The sequence below is a fragment of the Hyla sarda genome, chromosome 4 (assembly GCF_029499605.1).
Source record: "Hyla sarda isolate aHylSar1 chromosome 4, aHylSar1.hap1, whole genome shotgun sequence".
NCBI lineage: Eukaryota > Metazoa > Chordata > Amphibia > Anura > Hylidae > Hyla > Hyla sarda.
The window spans coordinates 284,679,294-284,701,353 of record NC_079192.1 but is presented as its reverse complement, the minus strand read 5'-3'; the positions used below and the strand labels follow the sequence as shown (position 1 = coordinate 284,701,353).

At 39.7% G+C, this 22,060-nt stretch overlaps 1 protein-coding gene across 4 annotated transcripts in view; it reads left to right on the top strand.

The window, feature by feature from the left end:
- TMTC2 (transmembrane O-mannosyltransferase targeting cadherins 2) overlaps positions 1–22,060 on the top strand; it is a 310,935-nt gene that overhangs the window by 195,873 nt on the left and 93,002 nt on the right. For all 4 annotated transcript variants that reach the window (XM_056574417.1, XM_056574419.1, XM_056574416.1 and 1 more), the window contains 3 exons: positions 10,236–10,321; positions 10,677–10,861; positions 20,263–20,341. In XM_056574417.1, coding sequence (XP_056430392.1) covers positions 10,236–10,321; positions 10,677–10,861; positions 20,263–20,341 — 350 coding nt within the window. The remainder of the gene's footprint in view (positions 1–10,235; positions 10,322–10,676; positions 10,862–20,262; positions 20,342–22,060) is intronic.

The following is a 22,060-nucleotide window of genomic DNA, read 5'->3' as shown; positions in this document are numbered from 1 at the left end:
AGCACAATTGCATCTATCTATCTTGTTACTGTGCCTTTGGTTAGTTATATAGTGTAAATGTTGTTTAGGATTATTTTAAGTAGATGAACAGCTCCAGTCAAAAGTAAAACCTTTTGCACTCCGTGCCATACATGAAGCCTTTCCTTGAAAACTCATTTATGCTGCAGAGCTTTATTTTTCGTCATAATTCATTCTTATAATCTGTCATGTTATGCTGCCTATTAAGGCCGGACTATTGAGTCAATGGCACCTTCATGATTCTCTTTTTGCGCAAAAACCTTTATATTTTTCGACCTGTGTGCTGCTGTATGTTAACACTGAAGTGGTTCGTATATTTCCCTTGCTCTGTTCCCTTACATGGGACACCTGTACATTGCATAGCATGTGTCACTACTTCAGTCATGTCAAAAGCCGTTTTTGTGACAAGGCCACCATGAGAACATTATGGAGGGGACTGTTTTTTTTGTATTTTTTTGTTTATAACTGTTTTTTTTTTATTAAAGAATTTTTCTTTAAAACAGATATTTGAGAATAAGAAAATAAAAGTACATAGAATAATAAACAGAGTCATTACATATTAAAACGACCAGGTTACAATATGATAACATAGATCCGGCTGTAAAGATGTTGTAAAGTCCAGATTATTTCAGGTCGGCTCTGTGAGTATCCGGGGAAGACCCCACATCAGAGACATGAAGCTTAGATAAAAGCCGTTATCTAACAGATAATAAAGAATGAAGCAAGGATAATATGAAGTGCTATTACAGGATTCTAATAATATCTCTTGACTCCGGGTCCATTACACCTCAGCTTATGGTCAATAATCCAGGCAATATGCAATGAAGAAGATGTAAAATAATGTAAAAATAAAAAAAACAGGAGGTAAAAGGTTTGTAAGAGGTAGAAAGTTAATAGAGAAAAGGACAGGCAAGTATGGAAGATAAAGATAAAGGGACGGATAAGTAGGGAAGATAAAGAGAATAGAGAAGTATCCGCTCGGCTCCAGCTCCGCGGGGTCCGTCCACTGCCTCAGACCACTCTCGGGGACTCCACATATTCATCCCACTGGCGCCACAAAGTATCAAAGCATCCAGTCTGTTTTCCACCATGGCGGACATATTTTCCATTCTCCGTATATCTGCGATTTTATCTAGTAGCATCTGGAATGGGGGGCTATCACCACTGAGCCACAAGACACTTGGCCGCAGTGAGTATATGTAAGAAGAGTTTAGACTGAATGGTAGTGATTCCCCTGGGGGGGATGTTCAGAAGATATGTCTCCGCTGACAGTGGGATGTGGGACCCTATAACCCTCCTAACTAGTGACTGCACCTCCAGCCAAAAGTGTCCTAGAAGTGGGCATTCCCAAAATATGTGTGGTATAGAACCAATATCTCTATTACACCTCCAACAGAGGGAACTGTTTGATAGTCTACATTGGGATAGCAGAGACCAAAATATGTACAGTACCATGTGATATACTGTATATGTGTTTTTTTTGGCAAATATATCCAGCTCTGTATGCATACAATTTCATACTTTGGTTGTATATGTCCATTGGCATGCTAATGGTTTTGCCATATGCAGTCACTGAATGTGATGTGTTGGAGTGTGCTTCTGTACCATTGAATTAAATTAAGCAAGTGAAGGGTTTCCCTGTGAATAGAAATACATTAAAAACTCAGGTTCCATACATGAATTTATTTGCACATATACATACCCCGATCAGCCATAGCATTACACTCACTGACGAGAAGAAAATAACATTGATTATCTTGTTGCATTGGCACCTGTCAGGGGTGAACAGGCAGTTTTTGAAGTTGATGTGTTACAAGCTGAAAACTAAGGATCCAAGAGCCAAATTATGATGCTAGATGTTTAGGTCAGGGCATCTCCAATGATAGGATTGCTAAGGACCATGAAATATGCAGGATCTATATAAATAAAGATAACTATCTGTCTGACCTGGTTGGGAATGTTTTATATTCAAAGTTCATAACTGTATGTAAAACAAGGCTTATGTCCTTTGCAAAGTATTTACTTATTCAATATTTATAAAGTGCTGAAAATGAAACTTTCATTGTGTCTAGTTCTCAATTTGTAATTCTCCATGTGAGCGTTAATTTCATGTAAGGTTAAACATGGTATCCAGATTTGACCAATTTTCGAATGTCATCGCTAAAGTACTACTGCCACCTACTTTGACCATAGCGAACCCTTTACAGCAGGATGGCTTCTCCCTCCACATTCCGTCCTCCAGCACTGAGCTCCGACTGTCAGTCAAGGGAGGACAGAGCAGGAACGGAGACTGGAGAGGTGGGCCAGCCCAAGGCTTCTCAAGCTTTGGCACTGCCCATCCGACTGTTTGGCTGCAACAAATTCACTTGCTTTTTGCTGTTTTTATAGCAGGGACATAAGTTCCCTAAATCCTCTCTTATGTTGTGTTGGGTTTGCTATGGTCAAAGCAGGTAACAGTTGCACTTTAACTTACATATGTTAAAATAGTCTTAGGGACTGTCCACTCAGCTAAAATCAGAACTGATTTGGACATGGAATCGGTAATGATTTTGCATCTAAATCACTACTACACTTATCTGTGTGATTATAGTAGAATAGAATGTAGTGAGGACTGCATTGCTTTTCAAGTTGAGAACGAGGATGGTGGAAGATAGATTAGAGACTCTTCTGAATTGTGGTAGAATACAGAGGCTACAGCTGTAGATGGGAAGCCTGCCAATCCTGACAGCTCATCCTGTGACTTGTGCTGGGGTCAGACTAGAGGTTAGTGTGCTTACAGGCCAAAGCCACAGCGAGGAAGAAAGAATCCTCAGCAACCTTTTCTTCTGCATGTGAAATAAGCAGTTCCGAAATGTCCGCTCAGTTAGAACTCTGTTTTGAGCTACTTGCAGTAAGTATCAGTGAATTGCAGTTCTCTATTAAATTCTTATTACAAGAATCCCTCCTGTTAGCTGTGAGAGTGATAACAATCCATTGCAGAGCTCAGAGACGAAATTCTGCCCCCCCCCCATCAGTCTTGCAGTAGATTGTTCCCAAAACTAATGACGCAGTTAATATTAGGGAACTGCTGAATGAGTAGGTTGTTCCCACTGTATTTTCTGTAAAGTAGCTCTAAAGTGGAGGTATAATTCAGTGATCATTGGAATGTATACAGCAAATCCCTAAACTGTTTTGCTTACGACTCCAGTATGTAAAATAACATAGAATTCTCTTACTAGTTCTCCCTTAGGGCTCATTCACATGGCCGTCTGCCCCCGGTAATAAATGCCCTTTATCAATCCGTTTGATAATTTTTCAAATGGGTTGCAAACGGCTGTAAAATAATTCCATTGATGTCAATAGGATTTTTTTTTACAATCCTTTATCACCCGTTTGCTTCATGTTACGTTTTTTTGGATGGGGGAAAGACTGTGCATGCAGTGTTTTTTCTCCTGTCAAAAAATAATGGCATAGAAAGGGATATTATAAATGTAACATTGAAGTCTATGGCAAATGGATGAGCCTGTAATGTCCGTTCGCACCTGGTTTTTACTTCTTAGCATGCTCACAAGAGGTGACATCAGCAGACTATTACTCAACAAACTTGTTTCCATGATGGGAGTAGTAGTTCCCCCTGCTGCGGGAGGCTACATTAGTGTTTGTACTACTACCCCCATCATGGAACATAGTCTGTTCCATGTTGGGGGTAGTAGTACAGGGGCTGAGGGATTGATCTCACCGGGTCTCACTTCTGAGACTCAATGCGATCAGAAGTTATTAAACAGGGGAGTGGGCAGCATGCTCCTCTCCCCTGCAATATATTGAGTGTATTTTTACATAAATTTTTTAATTCCCCGCCGGGAGCCCTGAATGGCTGGCACCAAGGGGCTTATATATGTATATATGTGATAAATGATTCCCCTGCTGCACGGTCATCTTCTATCGCTATCAGAGCACACAGCAGGGACATGTCAGTCCATTCCCCGCTGCTCATATCCGTACCTGACAGAGATTAGCAGCAGGGAATGGAGGGACCTGTCCCCCTGTGCTCTGTTATTGCGACTCATTCATTCTCCACCGCCGCTGCCGATTCCCAACATGTCCCCGCTGCTGCCCTACTCCAAGCACAATCAGGACATGACAGTCTATTCCCCACTGCTCATCCCAGTTGGGTACGGAGATGAGCAGCGGGGAATGGACTGACATGGATTGTGCGCTCTGATAGCGCTATAATGACCGTGCAGCAGGGGAATCATTTATCACATATATACATGGGGGGGAGTAAACTGATTAAATAAAAGAATATGATTATATAGTAATTATGCACACTATAAGTTTAAAACCCCACCGGGAGCCCTCGGTGCCAGCCATTCAGGGCCCCCGGCGGGGAATTTAAAAATGAATGTAAAAATACACTCAATACATCGCAGGGGATCAGAGCATGCCACCCGCTCTCCTGTTTAATAACTTCTGATCACATCGGGTCTCATAAGTGAGACCTGGTGCGATCAATACCTCAGCCCCTGTACTACTACCCCCCAACATCGAACAGACTCTGTTCCATGATGGGAGTAGTAATACAAACGCCAATGTAGCCTGCCCAGCCTGTTCCATGATGAGAGTAGTCGAAATCCAGGCTGCGGGAGGCTGTAGGCAGCTGACTTTTCATACTAACCGATGGAAAACAGATGCAAAAAGATGCCACTAAATGGCATTCTTTTGTATCAGTTAGCATCCTTTAGTAGCATAGTCCGTTTAGGAGGCAGTGATAAAAGAAAAGCGGGACGGAAGACAATGACTGTGTGAACATAGCTAGGGTAGAATAAAGATAATATCAAATAAGTTGTCTATTTATGGCATTTTGACTTTGTTGAGATGGTCCTGCGCTTGAGACCACAACTGTTAGCCAGAGTGGAGGACCCGGTTTAACCATATACCTTCATTCATTGATAACAATTGGTGCCGTATAATACAGAAGTAGTACACTTCTGTCCTGTCATCCAATGATCACTGTTCATTTTTGGGGGTTCAAGCAGTTAAATACCTTGGTGCTGTAGGGGCTTTGTTGTAGAGTTTTGATAGGAAAACTTTTTCAACCCTTTATCTGCCGGGGGTTTCAGGACAGTTTTCACAATTTGATGTACACAAGTAAAGCCTGAATCTTAAAATAAAAATAAAAAATTCATATCTTGGCACATAGTGAAAATGACCGTTTTATGTTTTGTTTTGTTTTTAAGCTCAAATAATTATTTAACTGTCCACATGATATTCCTTTAATAGCTGATCTATGCCCACTACACAGCCATAGTGCCATACCCAGATGTAAGCAATGTATGGAGCCGGAGGCCAAAGCACAGCTCCTATTTACTTAAATGGGAGCTGAACTGCAGTAACATAGCATGACCCTTTACATTGCACAGAGCCTAGGCTCCTAGGTCCATACATTAACATCCGGGCACTTCAGCTCGTCTGAACCGTTAAAGGGATATTCAAGGAAAAAACTTTTTTTTTTTTTATATCAACTGGCTCCAGAAAGTTAAGCAGATTAGTAAATTACTTCTATTAAAAAAACGTAATCCTTCAAATAATTATCAGCTGCTGAAGTTGAGTTGTGGTTTTCTGTCTGGCAACACTGCTCTCTGCTGACATCTCTGCTTGTCACAGGAACTGCACAGAGTAGAAGAGGTTTGCTATAGGGATTTGCTTCTACACTGGACAGTTCCCGAGACACCTGTCCTCAGAGAGCAGTTAGACAGAAAAGAACAACTCAACTTCAGCAGCTCATAAGTACTGAAAGGATTAATATTTTTTAATAGAAGTAATTTACAAATCTGTTTAACTTTCTGGAGCCGGTTGATATATATACGTTTTTTCCTGGATAACCCCTTTAATTGCCAAGTGTGCCAGATATTAGCACCTTGCCGATCAACTAGTGATGGTCTATCCTGTAGATAAGCCAAAAATCATTTTATCCTAGAAGACCCCTTCATGCAGTTTTGCTTTAAAGTGGAATGTGTCCATGTTTTGCACCAAAATGTAAATTTTTGACTGAAGTTAAGATGTGTTTGGCCAAAAACTTAAACCTTAAATTAATGTCCCGCCCACTTTTGTTCTTCTTCTAAATAGTTTATGTATAATAGTTTATGTTCTATTACACACAGCATATTCCATATAGTGCAACATGCTGGGAGCTGTAGTTTTGGTTTTGGGTCAGCTACAGAGACACAGGCTGTGTCAGGGCATGATCAGTGATCTGCAACCTGTGATTCCGCAGCTGGAGCCCAACTACAACTCAAGTCATGCTCTAAAGGTATGGTTACATGCCAGAATTTCCGCAGAAAGATGCAGAATTGTGGCCAAAATAATGCAGCCGTCGGATTCCACATCTTTCCGCATATATGCAGAATTTCTGCATGAATACTCAGAGCACAGGAAAAAAAGTGCTTTTAATTCATTGCTTTAGTTAAATTTCACACGAATTCCACACAAAATTTGTATTTTGTGGAGAAAAAAAAAACCCACGTGGACGGGACTGCGGAATCCCATTGAAGTTAATAAGGCTATAAACACATGCAGAATTTCCATGAGGAAATTCCGGTGTGTGAACATAGTCTAATAGGCTGTCAGGGCTTGCTGGAGTTCTACACCAGAGTGACAGGTTGATTATCAATGTTATAAGCAGGATGCCTATTGCTTAGCTTGGCAGTTTAGCATTGGGTGGCAGTTACTAAGGGGGGGGAGTCTGAAACACATGTGAGGCTATAGAAGGTTCTAGCCAGCCTACAGTCCTGCCCCCACTATACAGTGGAGAGCCTCAGAGAACGAAGTTCTGGCTACTGTGGAGACCCAAAGGGAGCCATGATATGGCGGCTGGCATGCAGCACCTCCTGCAGTACTTCTGCCAGATTTGCGGGAGTACATTCAAATCCACGCCCCCTGATAGTTTTGGAAAAATGCCAAAAGCACTATTTCCGACCAAATTACCAAAATTTCGAAGCATCCCTAGTGTCCATAGTGAGGATATCCTATCCCCAAAATTTTTCATACAAATTCAAGTTTTGGTTATAAGTTATGCAGAATTCATATATATGACTTCTGCCTATTTCTACATACACAGATCTCCAAAAAATTCTTAAAAGCTAAAGAGACCAGAAATCTCCGCTGTCCAAGAAAATGCAACATTTTATATAGATTTAAGCTGTGGAGAGTTGTAAATATGTTGTGCGAATGTCGAGTGTTCTGCTTAAAATCTGTTTCATGGGATGTTTCATGGCTGATGAGATATGAATCTGGTCTTTCCTTGTTCTGCTAGGTAAAATGAACATCCCAATGAGACCTGAATCGACTGGGATTACAAAAAAATTCCAAGATAAACAGATCCAATGACAGCCGGCTGTAGATCATGTTCACCCTGATAGTCTTTTCAGCCAGTATGGAAGGAGGAATATGATCCTGAATATATAGACAAACGTACAGTTTACAAAACATTGCTTTGTGTATTTGTATGAAAATTATTATTTTTTATTTTTTAATAAAATGTATAACTGCAATGTCAAAATAATTAAATTCACTATTTTCAAATCATAATTTTTTTTACTTGGCTGCATAATCTGCCAAAGTTATTCCCAGGGCGATGTTTTCAGTAGAATGTTTTCATGCATGTGTATTACATTAGGAAATATTTCATAAGGTTCCTCTTATTAAATAGTATAAAACTGCATGGAAACTGGGCCCACATAAAAACAGGAATGCTCTTTATTGATGTTATTCGTAAAGTATGTAGGAGGAGATGGCTAAAAATAAAACTGAGCACATGTATTTGCTACGTTTTCAGGGATACAATTCAAATTCCCATGCAGTGATCCCCTGACTTACGATTGCCCCGGCATATGATTATTTTAACATACCATGGTCTCTCAGAGGCCATTGTATGTTGAACGCAGCATCAACATATGATACTTTTGTATGTTGGGGCCATCGCATAAACGGCTATCCGGCAGTGCAGACTGCTTCAGCTGCCACCGGATAGCCGTTTAATGTTGCCATTCATCTGTCCCTGCCGCTTCGGACCGTCCTCCTCATGCTCTGCTGCATAGGCTTTGCTCTCCTTCGTCGTCATCGTGTTGCCGCGCACGCCGTCCCGTCATCCAATAGGAGCGACGTGCGCTGCGATGTGATGACTGCAATGTAGAGCGACGATCAAGGGCAGCGTTGACGGTGCGGAGCGGCGAGGAAACGTGAGTATGACTTTGTTTGTCTTTTATTATTGCATGGATCCTCAACATGTGATAAATTCAGGTAACGATTGTTCATTTGGAACCAATTACCATCGTATGTTGAGGGACCACTGTATTTTTATACTTTTTTGTTTTATGTCATGTGGTGAAATTTGTTTTGTATAATAGGTAGATTATATGATACCTCATGGATAAAAATAATAAGGAACATGTATAATTAAAAATTGCTGAAGGTTTACAACAATGGAAATGTTTCTTAAAATTGTTGGCCATGCAAGTTCAACATATTCTGCACATTTAATTGTATAAGTGTATATGAGCTCACTACAGAATCCACTTGTAACAATCCTCCTTAGGGTGGGTTCACACTACGTTTTCCCCCATACGGGAGCGCATACGGCAGGGGGGAGCTGAAACCTCGCGCTCCGTATGCCTTCGTATGCGCTCCCGTATGTCATTCATTTCAATGAGCCGGCCGGAGGGAAATTTTTGCGCTGTTTGCGCTGTATCCGCTTTTACAACCGGTCCTGAAACCGTGGTTGACCACAGTTTTAGGTCCGGGGGAAAAGCGCATACGGCGCAAAAATGAGCAGACCAGACCGAACGTTTCATTCTGGCCGGCTCATTGAAATGAATGACATACAGGAGCGCATACGAAGGCATACGGGTGCGTGAGGTTTCAGCTCCCCCCTGCTGTATGCGCTCCCGTATGGGAGAAAACGTATTGTGAACCCACCCTTACTTAAAGTGGTACTCTGGTAGTAAACTAAATCATGATCTAGACTGCCAGCATAAAAAAACAAAAAATAAATAAAAAAATCTCTACTTACCTGCCAGGGAAGCAATACAGGAGGCATTGGGGAAGTGGCAGGCGGTAAGAAAAAAGTTTACAGAGTACCCTTTTATGGTACATTCACACGTACAGGATCCTGTGCTGATTTGATGAACAGGATTTGTAACTGAAGGTTAGAAGCTGTGCTCAGTCATTTAGTTTACATTGAAATCTTCAGCAGAAAATCCTGCACATCAAATACTGAATCCACTTACTTTATGGATATACGAGAAGATAGTCTTTCCATGACAAATCTTTTCACATTCGGGGTTCATTGACATCCTATTTGTGCCTTCCGTGGCACAGATACATCAGCAAAATGACAAAATTAGATGCCATGGTATCTGTGCGCGGACAGGCAAGTTTCCCATTAATTTCAATGTGATCCTAGCCTTGCTATTATGAGTTTGGTTTCATGTTTGGCATTTTCCCTTAACAAAAAAAAAAAAAAAAAAACACAAATAGCACCATAAAAAACTCACAGCAGCCAGATGTTGACTTGAAGTCAGTAGGGAAATATACAATTCTATACCTTCCAGCTTGTGGCGTTTTTCTCTCTCTGACCTTCATAGTTTTTTTTTTTGTCTCTGCTTAAAAAATGCAAGTGGCATGTTAAGGACTTACAAGAAGAAAAATGCAGCTAAACAAAGGCAACAGAAAGTACATGTATAAAAACACACAATGTTGTGGGGAAAAAACACAAAAACTTTGGGAAAGAAAAACGCCTTTTTGTGACTTTTTGTCTTGAAATTTTTTAGATTTTTTTTGCTGTACACAATACAATTAAAGTGGTATACATGAATTGTCTTTAAACGAGTTATCACCTATTCTGTATCTTGGAGATAAAGGCCAGACTGGTGATGGTGTGACAGTCATACCACCACATATGGCTAGAATGGGGGAGATAGGTCTGCCGTTCTGGTAGTTGGTAGAGGTCCCAGCAGTCAGACTCACCTAATTTAAGATTCATCACATATCCAATAGAGTGGTGACATATGCTTCACACTGGTATGCCTCTTTAACTTGTGGTCCATATGGTTGAATTTACTCATGATATGCTTATTACAGAAATACAGTATATATAACCCTAATTATGTATACTGTATACTTTAAAATATATAAACTATGGAAAACTCCCATTCATCCTCCCTCTTGTGTATTTCTTTCAGAGGCTTATTGCTCCAGGAAAACAGCAAGTTTGCAGAGGCTCTTCACTACTACAAGTTAGCAATTGGTAGCAGGCCTACACTGGCATGTAAGTGATGACTTTCCATTTTATCTTCCTGGTCACATCTGTATATCATTATCATCTCAGTCTTTTTTTGAAATAAGATGAAGGGCTAAGACCTCACCACAAAACCATCATCAGAACTGGCATCCTAATTGGCAGTGTGTGGAGACATGAAAGCTTTTACAAAGCATGTAGGCTAAACTGCTGAGCGCCTATGGTGGTCTTAGCTTCATGAAATAAAACCATTGGCAGGACAAGAATTACATTTACTACTAATGTACCAGTGGAATATTCCATTATCTTTTTTTTTTGTGTATTCATTGTCATTTTACTTAGGTATTGTAATATTTCCGTATACTTTTTCCATTGTCTTTTGCAGCGGCATACTTGAATACAGGTATAATTCTTATGAATCAGGGAAGATCTGAGGAAGCCAGAAGGACTTTCTTGAAATGCTCAGAAATCCCAGATGAAAATTTGAAAGACCCGAATGCTCATAAGAGTTCAGTGACCAGTTGCCTTTATAATCTGGGGAAATTGTATCATGAACAAGGACAATACGAGGTGAGTTTCTGATAAGTGTTCCGCCGAGAAGTCTCTGGTATATTCCAAAAAGCAAATGGTTAATGGCAAATGCCAGACATGCCAGTGCCATCTTAAAAGTTAGAATATCGGGGTAATGTTTTTCCTTAAAGGGGTACTCTGGTCAAAACCTTTTTTTCTTTTAAATCAACTGGTGCCAGAAAGTTAGATATATTTGTAAATTACTTCTATTAAAAAATCTTGATCTTTCCAGTACTTATTAGCTGCTGAATGCTACAGAGGAAATTCCTTTCTTTTTGGAACACTGATGATATCACGAGCACAATGCTCTCTGCTGACATCTCTGTCCATTTTAGCTACCATGCATAGCAGACATATGCTATGGGCAGCATGGTGGCTCAGTGGTTAGCACTGCTGCCTTGCAGTGCTGGGGCCTTGGGTTCAAATCCCACTAAGGACAACAATAAATAAAGAGTTATTATTATTATTATAATGATGTCAGCAAAGAGCACTGTGCTCATGATATCATCAGAGAGAATTCCAAAAAGAAAAGAATTTCCTCTGTAGTATTCAGCAGCTAATAAGTACAGGAAGGATTAAGGTTTTTTAATAGAAGTCATTTACAAATATGTTTAACTTTCTGGCACCAGTTGATTTAAAAGAAAAAAGGTTTTCACCGGAGTACCCCTTTAAGTTGACTCTCGTAAAGAAGTGTTGAGACTTATAGGCCGTTGCTGCTGTACTGGGAATTCTGAGAATAAAGAATTTTTTAAGCAGTTCTCATATCACCTTTCCAGGTGGCTTTCCCTAGAAGCCAGTGTTTTCTCCAACTAGGAGGCTTGGAAACTGACTAGGAATGTTCAGATGTGGACAGAATTGTTGGTACTCTTCAGAAAAACCCACAATTCGTCCTGAAAAAATTGAAACTGAAAACATTTATAATAAAAAAAAAAAAGAATTGCTGAAAATATCTGTTAAAATCTGACTTTACTGTTGAATTGTGGTTCAACAGAATCATTTTAATAAAAGAAAATAATGAAACTGTCCTGGACTAAAATGATGGTCCCTAAACTTAAAGGGGTATTCTAGGAAAAAACTTTTTTTTTCATATCAACTGGCTCCAGAAAGGTAAACAGATTTGTAAATTACTTCTATTAAAAAATCTTAATCCTTCCAATAATTATCAGCTGCTGAAGTTGAGTTGTTCTTTTCTGTCTGACAACAGTGCTCTCTGCTGACATCTCTTCTGCTGGTCTCGGGAACTGCAGAGTATAAGAGGTTTGCTACTACTCTGGAAGTTCCCCAGACAGGTGTCCTCACAGAAAAGAACAACTCAACTTCACCATCTCATAAGTACTGAAAGGATTAATATTTTTTTTAAATAGAAGCAATTTACAAATCTGTTTTACTTTCTGGAGCCAGTTGATATATAAAAAAAAAATTCCTGGATAACCCCTTTAATATTTTGTTGCACAACCTTTTGAGGCAGTCTCTGCACTGAAGTGATTTCTGAAATTCTCAATGAGGCGTCTGCACTTGTCTACAGGTATCTTGGCCCACTCCTTATAAGATACTGCTCCCATGTGCCTCAGGTATGAATGGTGACTTCTCCAGACTGTATGTTTCAGCTCCTTCCACAGATAAGGATTCAGATCAGGGCGCTTCAGCATAGTCCAATGGTTTTCTCTTGGGCCATTCTGGGTCATTATTCTGTTGGAGGACCCATGACCTGTGACTGAGACCAAGCTTCCTGACAATGGGCAGCACATTTTGCTTAATCGCTCTTTCACTTTCATCATTTAAATTTCTGTTTTTTATTTATTATTTCTTTTGTCAATTTCAACTTATTTCAGAGAGCATCGTGTTTTTTTTTGTTTTTTTTTTTGCCTGTAATGAAGGGTTTCCAACAGTTTTTCCATGTCTGTATACCAAGCCAGAAATTTCTCCAGAAGGAAAGAATACCCATCTGCAGACAGCTGTTTCGGGGTTGTTCCCTTCGTTAGTATAGAGCAGGGTGCTGACTGACTAGTTAGCAGAACTGCACGGGATGTAGTCCTTAGAACAAGAAACTATGTATGACCACAGGTCAGGTCATCCAGCCAAAAAGCTATGCATGGCAACTCCTTTATTTATTGCAAGACCATCTTATGATCAACATTTTTTGCATTCCTTTAACATTTCATTGTGACTTTGACTCTCTAAAGGCACTAATACATGAGAGCTATTATCAGCGACCAGGCTAATAATGCCCTGTGTGATAGGCCCAATAATCATTCAACTCTCTCACATTTTTAAAGGTTTAAAAACCATTTTTCGTTGGCTGTCCACACCCCCATGTAATAGGGAATGTGCAGCTTACAATGATGGGGGGAAAAATCAGCATGAATGATCCAGCAACAGTTCACGAGGCCCTGTCCAGGTAGTAATCAAGCCATGTAATAGACTTCTTAAAGGAGTTGTCCCAACTTGCATGGTAATCGCCTGTCCACAATATAAGGGATAACTGTTGGACTGTGGGCGGTCCAACTGCTGGGAGGGTGCTCGCTTTGGGCATGGATATGCCTTTGTAATAGTACCCTAAGGTAGAAGTCTTCACACACACTGACTATTGCAGTGGACTATCCAAATTTGTCAACAATTGTGGAATTATATTCATTATCAAAGCTTGTAAGGCCACCCTAACAGACCATGAGCAGAATATAATAGAACTGTAGTCTTTATTCAGTCTCTTCTAATGCAGATTATAAATAAGATATGGCTACAGGGAAACATTAGATTATGTTCCCACCTCAGGTATCTACCGCTTATGTACATAATGGTTTCATAATGATGAGTGAAAATGATCTACATCTTGTAATTTTTAGACTAGGGATCTAATTAAAATATTTGCAGATTTAATCAGTGAAAGCTACAATTACCTCAATCAGAGTAAGTGAATAAATTAGCTTAAATAAAAAACACATCTTCCAACAGTATTTCCTTCTTCTCAAACATATTTTTAAAGTGTTCCTATCATTTAAAAAAAAACTTTTGATGTATCAAAAGTTTTGAGCTGTTGATGTCTTTGTGACGAGACCCCCACTGATCAAGAGAACAGGAGAGAAGCATGTGGTAGCACGATTGACTTCCCGGTAATCGACATTATGCAGCCTCATTATAAGTCTATATGGGTCACAGGACGGGGATCACTATGAGCTAGTTAGTTAAAGGGGTACTCCAGTGGAAAATAATATTTTTTTTTTAACCTAACTGGTGCCAAAAAGTTTAACAGATTAGTAAATTTCCAGTACTTATCAGCTGCTATATGTTCCAGAGGAAGTTCTTTTCTTTTTGAATTTATTTTCTGTCTGACCACAGTGCTCTCTGTTGACACCTCTGTCCATTTTAGGAACTGTCCAGAGCAGGAGCAAATTCCCATAGCAAATCTATCCTGCTCTGGACAGTTCCTGATATGGACAGAGGTGTCAGCAGAGAGCACTGTGGTCAGACAGAAAATAAATTCAAAAAGAAAAGAACTTCTTGTGGAGCATATAGCAGCTCATAAGTACTGGAAGGATTAATATTTTTAAACAGAAATAATTTACAAATCTGTTTAACTTTCTGGCACCGGTTATGTTAAAAACATTTTTTCCACTGGAGGACCCCTGTAAGCATGAAGCCAATGGTAACAGGATAGACTTTTCCTGTATCATCTTGTTTTAAAGGTACCTTTTCTGTAGTCTTACAAACAAAAACGGGAACGCTGTACCTTTCAACCGGATATGTCCTTTCCTTTTTTTCAGACCTTTTATTTTTTGGCTTAAAGGGGTACTCCAGTGGAAGACAATTTTTTCAAATCAACTAGCTCCAGAAAGTTAAACAGATTTGTAAATTACTTCTAATAAAAAAATCTTAAATGTTCCAGTACTTATCAGCTGCTGCATACTATAGAGGAAGTTGAGTTGCTTTTTCTGTCTGACCACAGTGCTCTTTGCTGACACCTCTGTCTGTATCAGGAACTGTCCAGAGTAGGAGCAAATCCCCATAGCAAACCTCTCCTGCTCAGGACAGTTCCTGAAAGTAAAAGTAAGAGCGCTCCAGGGTGTATTAAAAGAGATAAAACACAATATAAACAGAAGGCATGAAAGCCGCTCACCCCAACGAGTTTTGTAACAACATACACAACAATGGCAAACACATAAGAGAGATCGAAATATCCACTGCCCTCCGGCTGTAGTAACAACGAGGATCGGTAAGGCTTCAAGCAGGACACCGGCTCCACGATGCACAGGATAAACCCAAGGATGAACCAAGTAAAATCCAACAGGTAGTTTATTCCCAGAATGCATTCTGAAATCGTCCATGTGGAGGATCACACGTGCTGAAGTTCGATAGGATCGGAGGGGGTACAGGTGGTCTCTTACCCGCCCTGGTTGTATACCTACATACACAACATAAACAATGTAGAAATATCAGCTGGCACTGCTTCCTTCCCGGATACACCCCTCACCTTAATCTTCCTCTGCCCAACGTAGTCGTAAAGGCACAGTCACCTGCTGGCGCTTGAGAAACTGGTGGTGCACAGACTGTACAAAGTTCAAGTAACCATATGTCGCAAAACAGTGAAGTAGAAAAAGACGGCAGCTCACCATGGAATTCAACGCAAGCTTCTTTATTGACCAGCGTGTGCAGGTTACAAAACTTGAAGTGCAGGTGCTCTACCCCAAAACCGCACGAACAACGTCCGTTCCTCCTCCGGAGGAGGTTTTGGGGTAGAGCACCTGCACTTCAAGTTTTATAACGTGCACACGCTGGTCAATAAAGAAGCTTGCATTGAATTCCATGGTGAGCTGCCGTCTTTTTCTACTTCACTGTTTTGCTACATACACAACAATGGACAGCATGTAGTGAATAGTGTTGCTCGCGAATATTCGCAATTCGAATATTATTCGCGAATATCGCATATTCGCGAATTCGCGAATTTCGCGAATATAGCGCTATATATTCGTAATTACGAATATTGTTTTTTTTTTTTTTTTTTTTTTTTTTTTTTTTCTTCACAGTACACATCACAGTGATCATCCCTCTCTGCTTCCAGCTTGTGTGGTGTAAAGAAGACTGTAATACTACTATGTGAGACTGGCGTGCGAAAATTCGTATATGCGAAAATTAGCATATCTAATTTTCGCATATGCGAATTTTCGCACATGTTAATTTTGCATATGCCAATATTCACTTATGTTAATTTTCGCATTCGCGAATTTTCGCATACACGGATATTCGCATATGCGAAAATAAAACTAGGACATAACGAATATGCGAATATTCGCGAATATATGACGAATATTCGTCCATATATTCGCGAATATTCGCGAATTCGAATATGGCCTATGCCGCTCAACACTAGTAGTGAATAGCAGGAGTAAGCAGGTTTCCGTCTGCAGCCTTCCCATAGAAACTTGAGCAGCTCGGTGCAACTTCGAGGGTGCATCTTGGTCAAATGAAAAAAGTTTTACCTAAACCACTACACCTGGATTGTGTTTGTTCCGATCAGCGCCACGAAAACCCCTGCTACCCTCGAAGTTGCACCGAGCTGCTCAGAATGCATTCTGAGAATAAACTACCTGTTGGTTTCTACTTGGTCCATCCTTTATCCTGCTCCTCGTGGAGTTTATCCTGCTCCTCGTGGAGCCGGCGTCCTGCTTGAAGCCTTACTGATCCTCACTGGACAGTTCCTGACATGGACACAGGTGTCAGCAGAGAGCACTGTGATCAGACTAAAAAGAACCATACAAACTACTTTGGAGCATACAGAAGCTGATAAGTACTGGAAGGATTAAGATTTTTAAATAGAAGTAATTTACAAATCTGTTTAACTTTCTGGCACCAGTTGATTTGAACAAAAAAATGTTTTCCACCGGAGTACCCCTTTAAGTTTTGGAAATAAAATATTATGATGCAGTTGCAAAAAAACATGGAATCTGTTTAATACCACATTTTTTTGACAGTTGGATTTTTTGGGGGGGGAAAGTCCTGTAGTGGTGGTTAGAAAAAGTTGATGTTGCTACTATGTGGGTTTTTTTTTAACTAAATTTTATGGTTTAAATAACACCCTACAGTTATACACTGTGGATAGTGTTTTGTTTTATTTTTTTAATTTATGTGCGGTATAGTATGTTTTTACTAAGTGATTGTTTAGCATTATATAAGCATACCTCAAATGATCCACTTAAAAAGTTCTGAGGATATGCACCTCAGTGTATAAAGTCAAGTTTCTAGACCTCAGTGCTGTATGCAGGGCCAGATTAAGGCTGCCTGGAAGATGGATGTGTCTTTACAGAGGAAGAGGTTCTACGTTTGCTTTCTAAAGTGAAGACAAATAAATCACAGGGGCCTGATGGGATAGACCCAAAATTATTAATAGAGTTTAGTGGTGAGCTAGCAAAATCGTTAACAGATTTATTTCACCAATCAATGGTAACAGGTGCCGTCCCGGAAGATTGGAAATTAGCAAATGTTGTGCCCATTCACAAGAAAGGTAGTAAGGAGGAATCAAGCAACTATAGGCCAGTAAGTCTGATATCAATAGTGGGGAAATTAATGGTAACCCTACTAAAGTATAGGATTGTGGAAAATATAAAATCCCATGGATTGCAAGATGAAAAACAACATGGGTTTACTTCAGGGAGATCATGTCAAACAAATCTTATTGATTTTTTTGACTGGGTAACTAAAATAATAGATGGCGGAGGGGCAGTAGACATCGCATATCTAGATTTTAGTAAGACTTTTGACACTGTCCCACGTAGAAGAATTATCAATAAACTACAGTCATTGAGCTTGGACTCCAATATTATTGAGTGGATTAGGCAGTGGCTGAGTAACAGACAACGGAGGGTTGTAGTCAATGGAGAATATTCAGAGCAAGGTCTAGTCACCAGTGGGATACCTCAGGGATCTGTACTGGGACCAATATTGTTTAATATCTTCATTAGCGATATTACAGAAGGTCTCGATGTTAAGGTATGTCTTTTTGCTGATGACACAAAGATATGTAACAGGGTTGATGTTCCTGGAGGGATCCGCCAAATGGAAAAGGATTTAGGCAAACTAGAAGAATGGTCAGAACTCTGGCAACTGAAATGTAATGTGGATAAGTGCAAGATAATGCACCTGGGGCGTAAAAACCCTCAGGCAGAATATAGATTTGACACAGCCCTGACCTCAGTATCTGAGGAGAGGGATTTAGGAGTAATTATTTCAGAAGACTTAAAGGTAGGAAGACAATGTAATAGAGCATCAGGAAACACTAGCAGAATGCTTGGATGTATAGGGAGAGGTATAAGCAGTAGAAAGAGAGAAGTACTGATGCCGCTGTACAGAACACTGGTGAGACCTCGCTTGGAGTATTGTGCGCAGTACTGGAGGCCGTATCTCCAGAAGGATATAGATACTCTAGAGAGAGTTCAAAGAACATGGATTGCAGGATAAAACTTACCAGGAAAGGTTAAAGGACCTTAACATGTATAGCTTGTAAGAAAGAAGAGACAGAGGGATATGATAGAGACTTTTAAATACATAAAGGGAATCAACATGGTAAAGGAGAAGAGCATATTTAAAAGAAGAAAAACTACCATAAGAGGACATACTTTTAAATCTTTGCCCCTCTAATTTAAAACTAATATCAGGAAGTATTACTTTACTTAGATAGTAGTGGATGCATGGAATAGCCTTCCTGCAGAAGTGGTCGCTGCAAATACAGTGAAGGAGTTTAAACATGGATGGGATAAGCATAAGGCTATCCTTCATATAAGATAGGGCCAGGGACTATTGATAGGATTCAGATTATTGGGCAGACTAGATGGGCCAAATGGTTCTTATCTTCTGACACATTCTATGTTACTTTTGATTTTGTTCATTATATAGCAGATTGAGCACCCGTTGCTGACTGTTCTTGCCTTATAGCATTGCCCTGGAGCTTTTAAATGTAAGATTGGGTTGTGCTGACCTCTGTCTCTTACATACAATTTAGACATATTGTAAACCTGAGTTCTGCATACTCAGCAATCATGTGGTGTTATCTGTTATTGGTGATTATAAAAACTTGTGGTGTGTGGAAACGTATGTTTCTATGTATTATGATGCCCCCCCTCTGACAGTTCCCCCACATTAGGTGCAGTATATTTCCCCCACATTAGGTGCAGTATAGTTCCCCCACATTAAGTGCAGTATAGTCCCCCACATTAAGTGCAGTATAGTCCCCCACATTAGGTGCAGTATAGTTCCCCCGCATTAGGTTGGCAGTATACTCCCCCCGCATTAGGTTGGCAGTATGGTCCCCCCGCATTAGGTTGTAGTTCCCCCACATTAGGTTAGCAGTATAGTCCCCACACATTTGGTTGGCAGTATAGTTCCCCCACATTAGGTGCAGTATTGTTCCCCCACATTAGGTGCAGTACAGTTCCCCCACATTAGGTGCAGTACAGTTCCCCCACATTAGGTGCAGTACAGTTCCCCCACATTAGGTGCAGTACAGTTCCCCCACATTAGGTGCAGTACAGTTCCCCCACATTAGGTGCAGTACAGTTCCCCCACATTAGGTGCAGTACAGTTCCCCCACATTAGGTGCAGTATAGTTCCCCCACATTAGGTGCAGTATAGTTCCCCCACATTAGGTGCAGTATAGTTCCCCCACATTAGGTGCAGTATAGTTCCCCCACATTAGGTGCAGTATAGTTCCCCCACATTAGGTGCAGTATAGTTCCCCCACATTAGGTGCAGTATAGTTCCCCCACATTAGGTGCAGTATAGTTCCCCCACATTAGGTGCAGTATAGTTCCCCCACATTAGGTGCAGTATAGTTTCCCCACATTAGGTGCAGTATAGTTTCCCCACATTAGGTGCAGTATAGTTCTCCCACATTAGGTGCAGTATAGTTCTCCCACATTAGGTGCAGTATAGTTCAAACTATCCAAACAGGGAAATGTGTATCAACAGAGGAAACTTGCTATCTAATAAAGTCCTGTGATCACAGCAGCACGGGTACTGATTCAAGCAAGCAGTTTTTATATTGTACTAACAATGAAGGCATGCGAATATAATGTGAGATAGCAGGTTTGTGGACAGTGACTGGAACCAGGCTTCAGCTGTGCTGTATTTGTACCATGGCAGATGATAATAACAACTTCCTTTTTGTGAATTATTGTGAAGTAGAGACAAGCAACACAAGCAGCTGAGCTTTAAAGGGCACTACTACAGAGTACACCAGAGTACTCCAGTCAGCTGTTCTTTCTCTCCTGTTTATATTTTGTTTCTAAGGCTATTCATGTACCTTTATCCTTAGTTGGCATTTACATAACTATTTGTGTGTTTCCGAAATCTTTTTCTTTTTTTTTTTTTCCTTTTGAAATTATTGGTGAAATATTTGTTTTCTTCTTGTCTAGGATGCACTCTCTGTATATAAAGAAGCAATACTGAAAATGCCAAGGCAATTTGCACCGCAAAGCTTATATAACATGATGGGTAAGTAAATAATACTAAAAGTTAACATTTCCTTAAAAAGTCTAAGTTTATGTAGCTTCTGTATCTCTTTTTAACAATCATGTTATATTGGTTAATAACTGTAACCAGATGCGTTATATATGCAGTTCTTCACTCAGTTTTGCAGAATAAAATTGGACATTAATACAAATTGTAAGGCCGCATTCACATTAGTGCAGACCACCGTAGTGACTACAATCGGCAAAAAAGTGAATGCGTCCATCACTGTCCATGCACAGATTGCAGCCGATTTGAGCTTTAGAAATTGCATCTGTACAGCGGAGGCACTTATTTTTGTGTGAATGCAGCCTCACTGGATTAAAATGAACTAATCCCAAAATCTGCACCAAACTCTGCTGACATTCAATTCTAAAATAGCCATTCAGTGATTGTAATATTTTAAATATTTAGACACAAAAGTTTAGAGAAAGGTGTTTAAATTTATAATGTTTGCACCAATGTTTTTATTTGATATATTCATAGAAAGAAAATAAATAAAACTCCATGTTCCTTTAATAAATGTCAATATTTTGTAAATAATTTTTAGTGTTGCTTATATCAAATGATTCCATTGTTTACCCAACTGACTTTTTTTTTTTTTTTTGTCGTTGTGGCTTTACAGTACTATTTTTTTGTTTTACCGTATAAATAATTCTGATCTATTAAAGGTGTTTTACTACATCTACAGTTTACTGAAAAAACTATTCTTTATGGTTATTTGTTTAATTAAGAAAGGAATATTAGTGTATAAAGACCTTACCAGCATCTTCGTTAACAGTTTTTTTTGTTTAATTAAACACTTCCTTTTTGCTATGCAGCGCCTTTATAAGTTTGAGCCATTGCCCCAAAAAAAAAAAATGATTACCTGTGTGTGGCGAATTTTGTCACCCCACCTGCCAGCTTACAGAGGTGCTGCTAGCACGTCTTATTAGTAATGTGCCACAGTCACTTCAGAACCATTGATTTCTCAGGGGAAGATGGCTGTCAGTAACTAGTGCTGGAGGCAGCACTTGGTGAACATATTATATTACCAAACTTCCCATTCTGGCTTTTACTTTTCAGATTTTGGTTTAGTTTGTAATTTTTTTTTAGCGTCTCTGTATATATTTTATGTGTTTTTAGCTATGAATGTAGATGTTATAAAATACCTTTAATGCTGGTTTTTATTCCCTTGGAAATAGTGTATAATTTATGAATAGCTCCATTTAGCACTCTGAAAGTGTTAATCTGTCATATCCATTTTTCCATTATTTCCTCTTACATACTGGATTTCTCTTTAGATTTTATAAATGTTATGACTTTATTGGCAAGCGATTTTCTTCACCTGCTGTTGAAATTCTTGGTCTCACATCTATGCGATTCTATGTTAATGTTTTTATTAATACAATTTCTTATAACCATAGAGAGGTAGTACTGCCTTGAAAGTAAGTTAAGGCAGCCATACTCCCTAGAAACGGCTTTTCCACCTGACCCCATAAATGAACACATGGCTCATTCGAGTGTACATATGTACTTAAAAGGGAGAGAAGAATTTTCAGACACCTCTGGCGGCTTATTTCCTGAGGAAACCAAAAATTTGGCGTGTTGAAATTCAGCATGCCCAACCCTTCTTTCCCCAGACATCTTCTATTAGCTGAGAGTTGAGATACTCCCATACAGGGGTTTGGTTGTCATTCATCAAATGCATTTAGGCACAGTAAC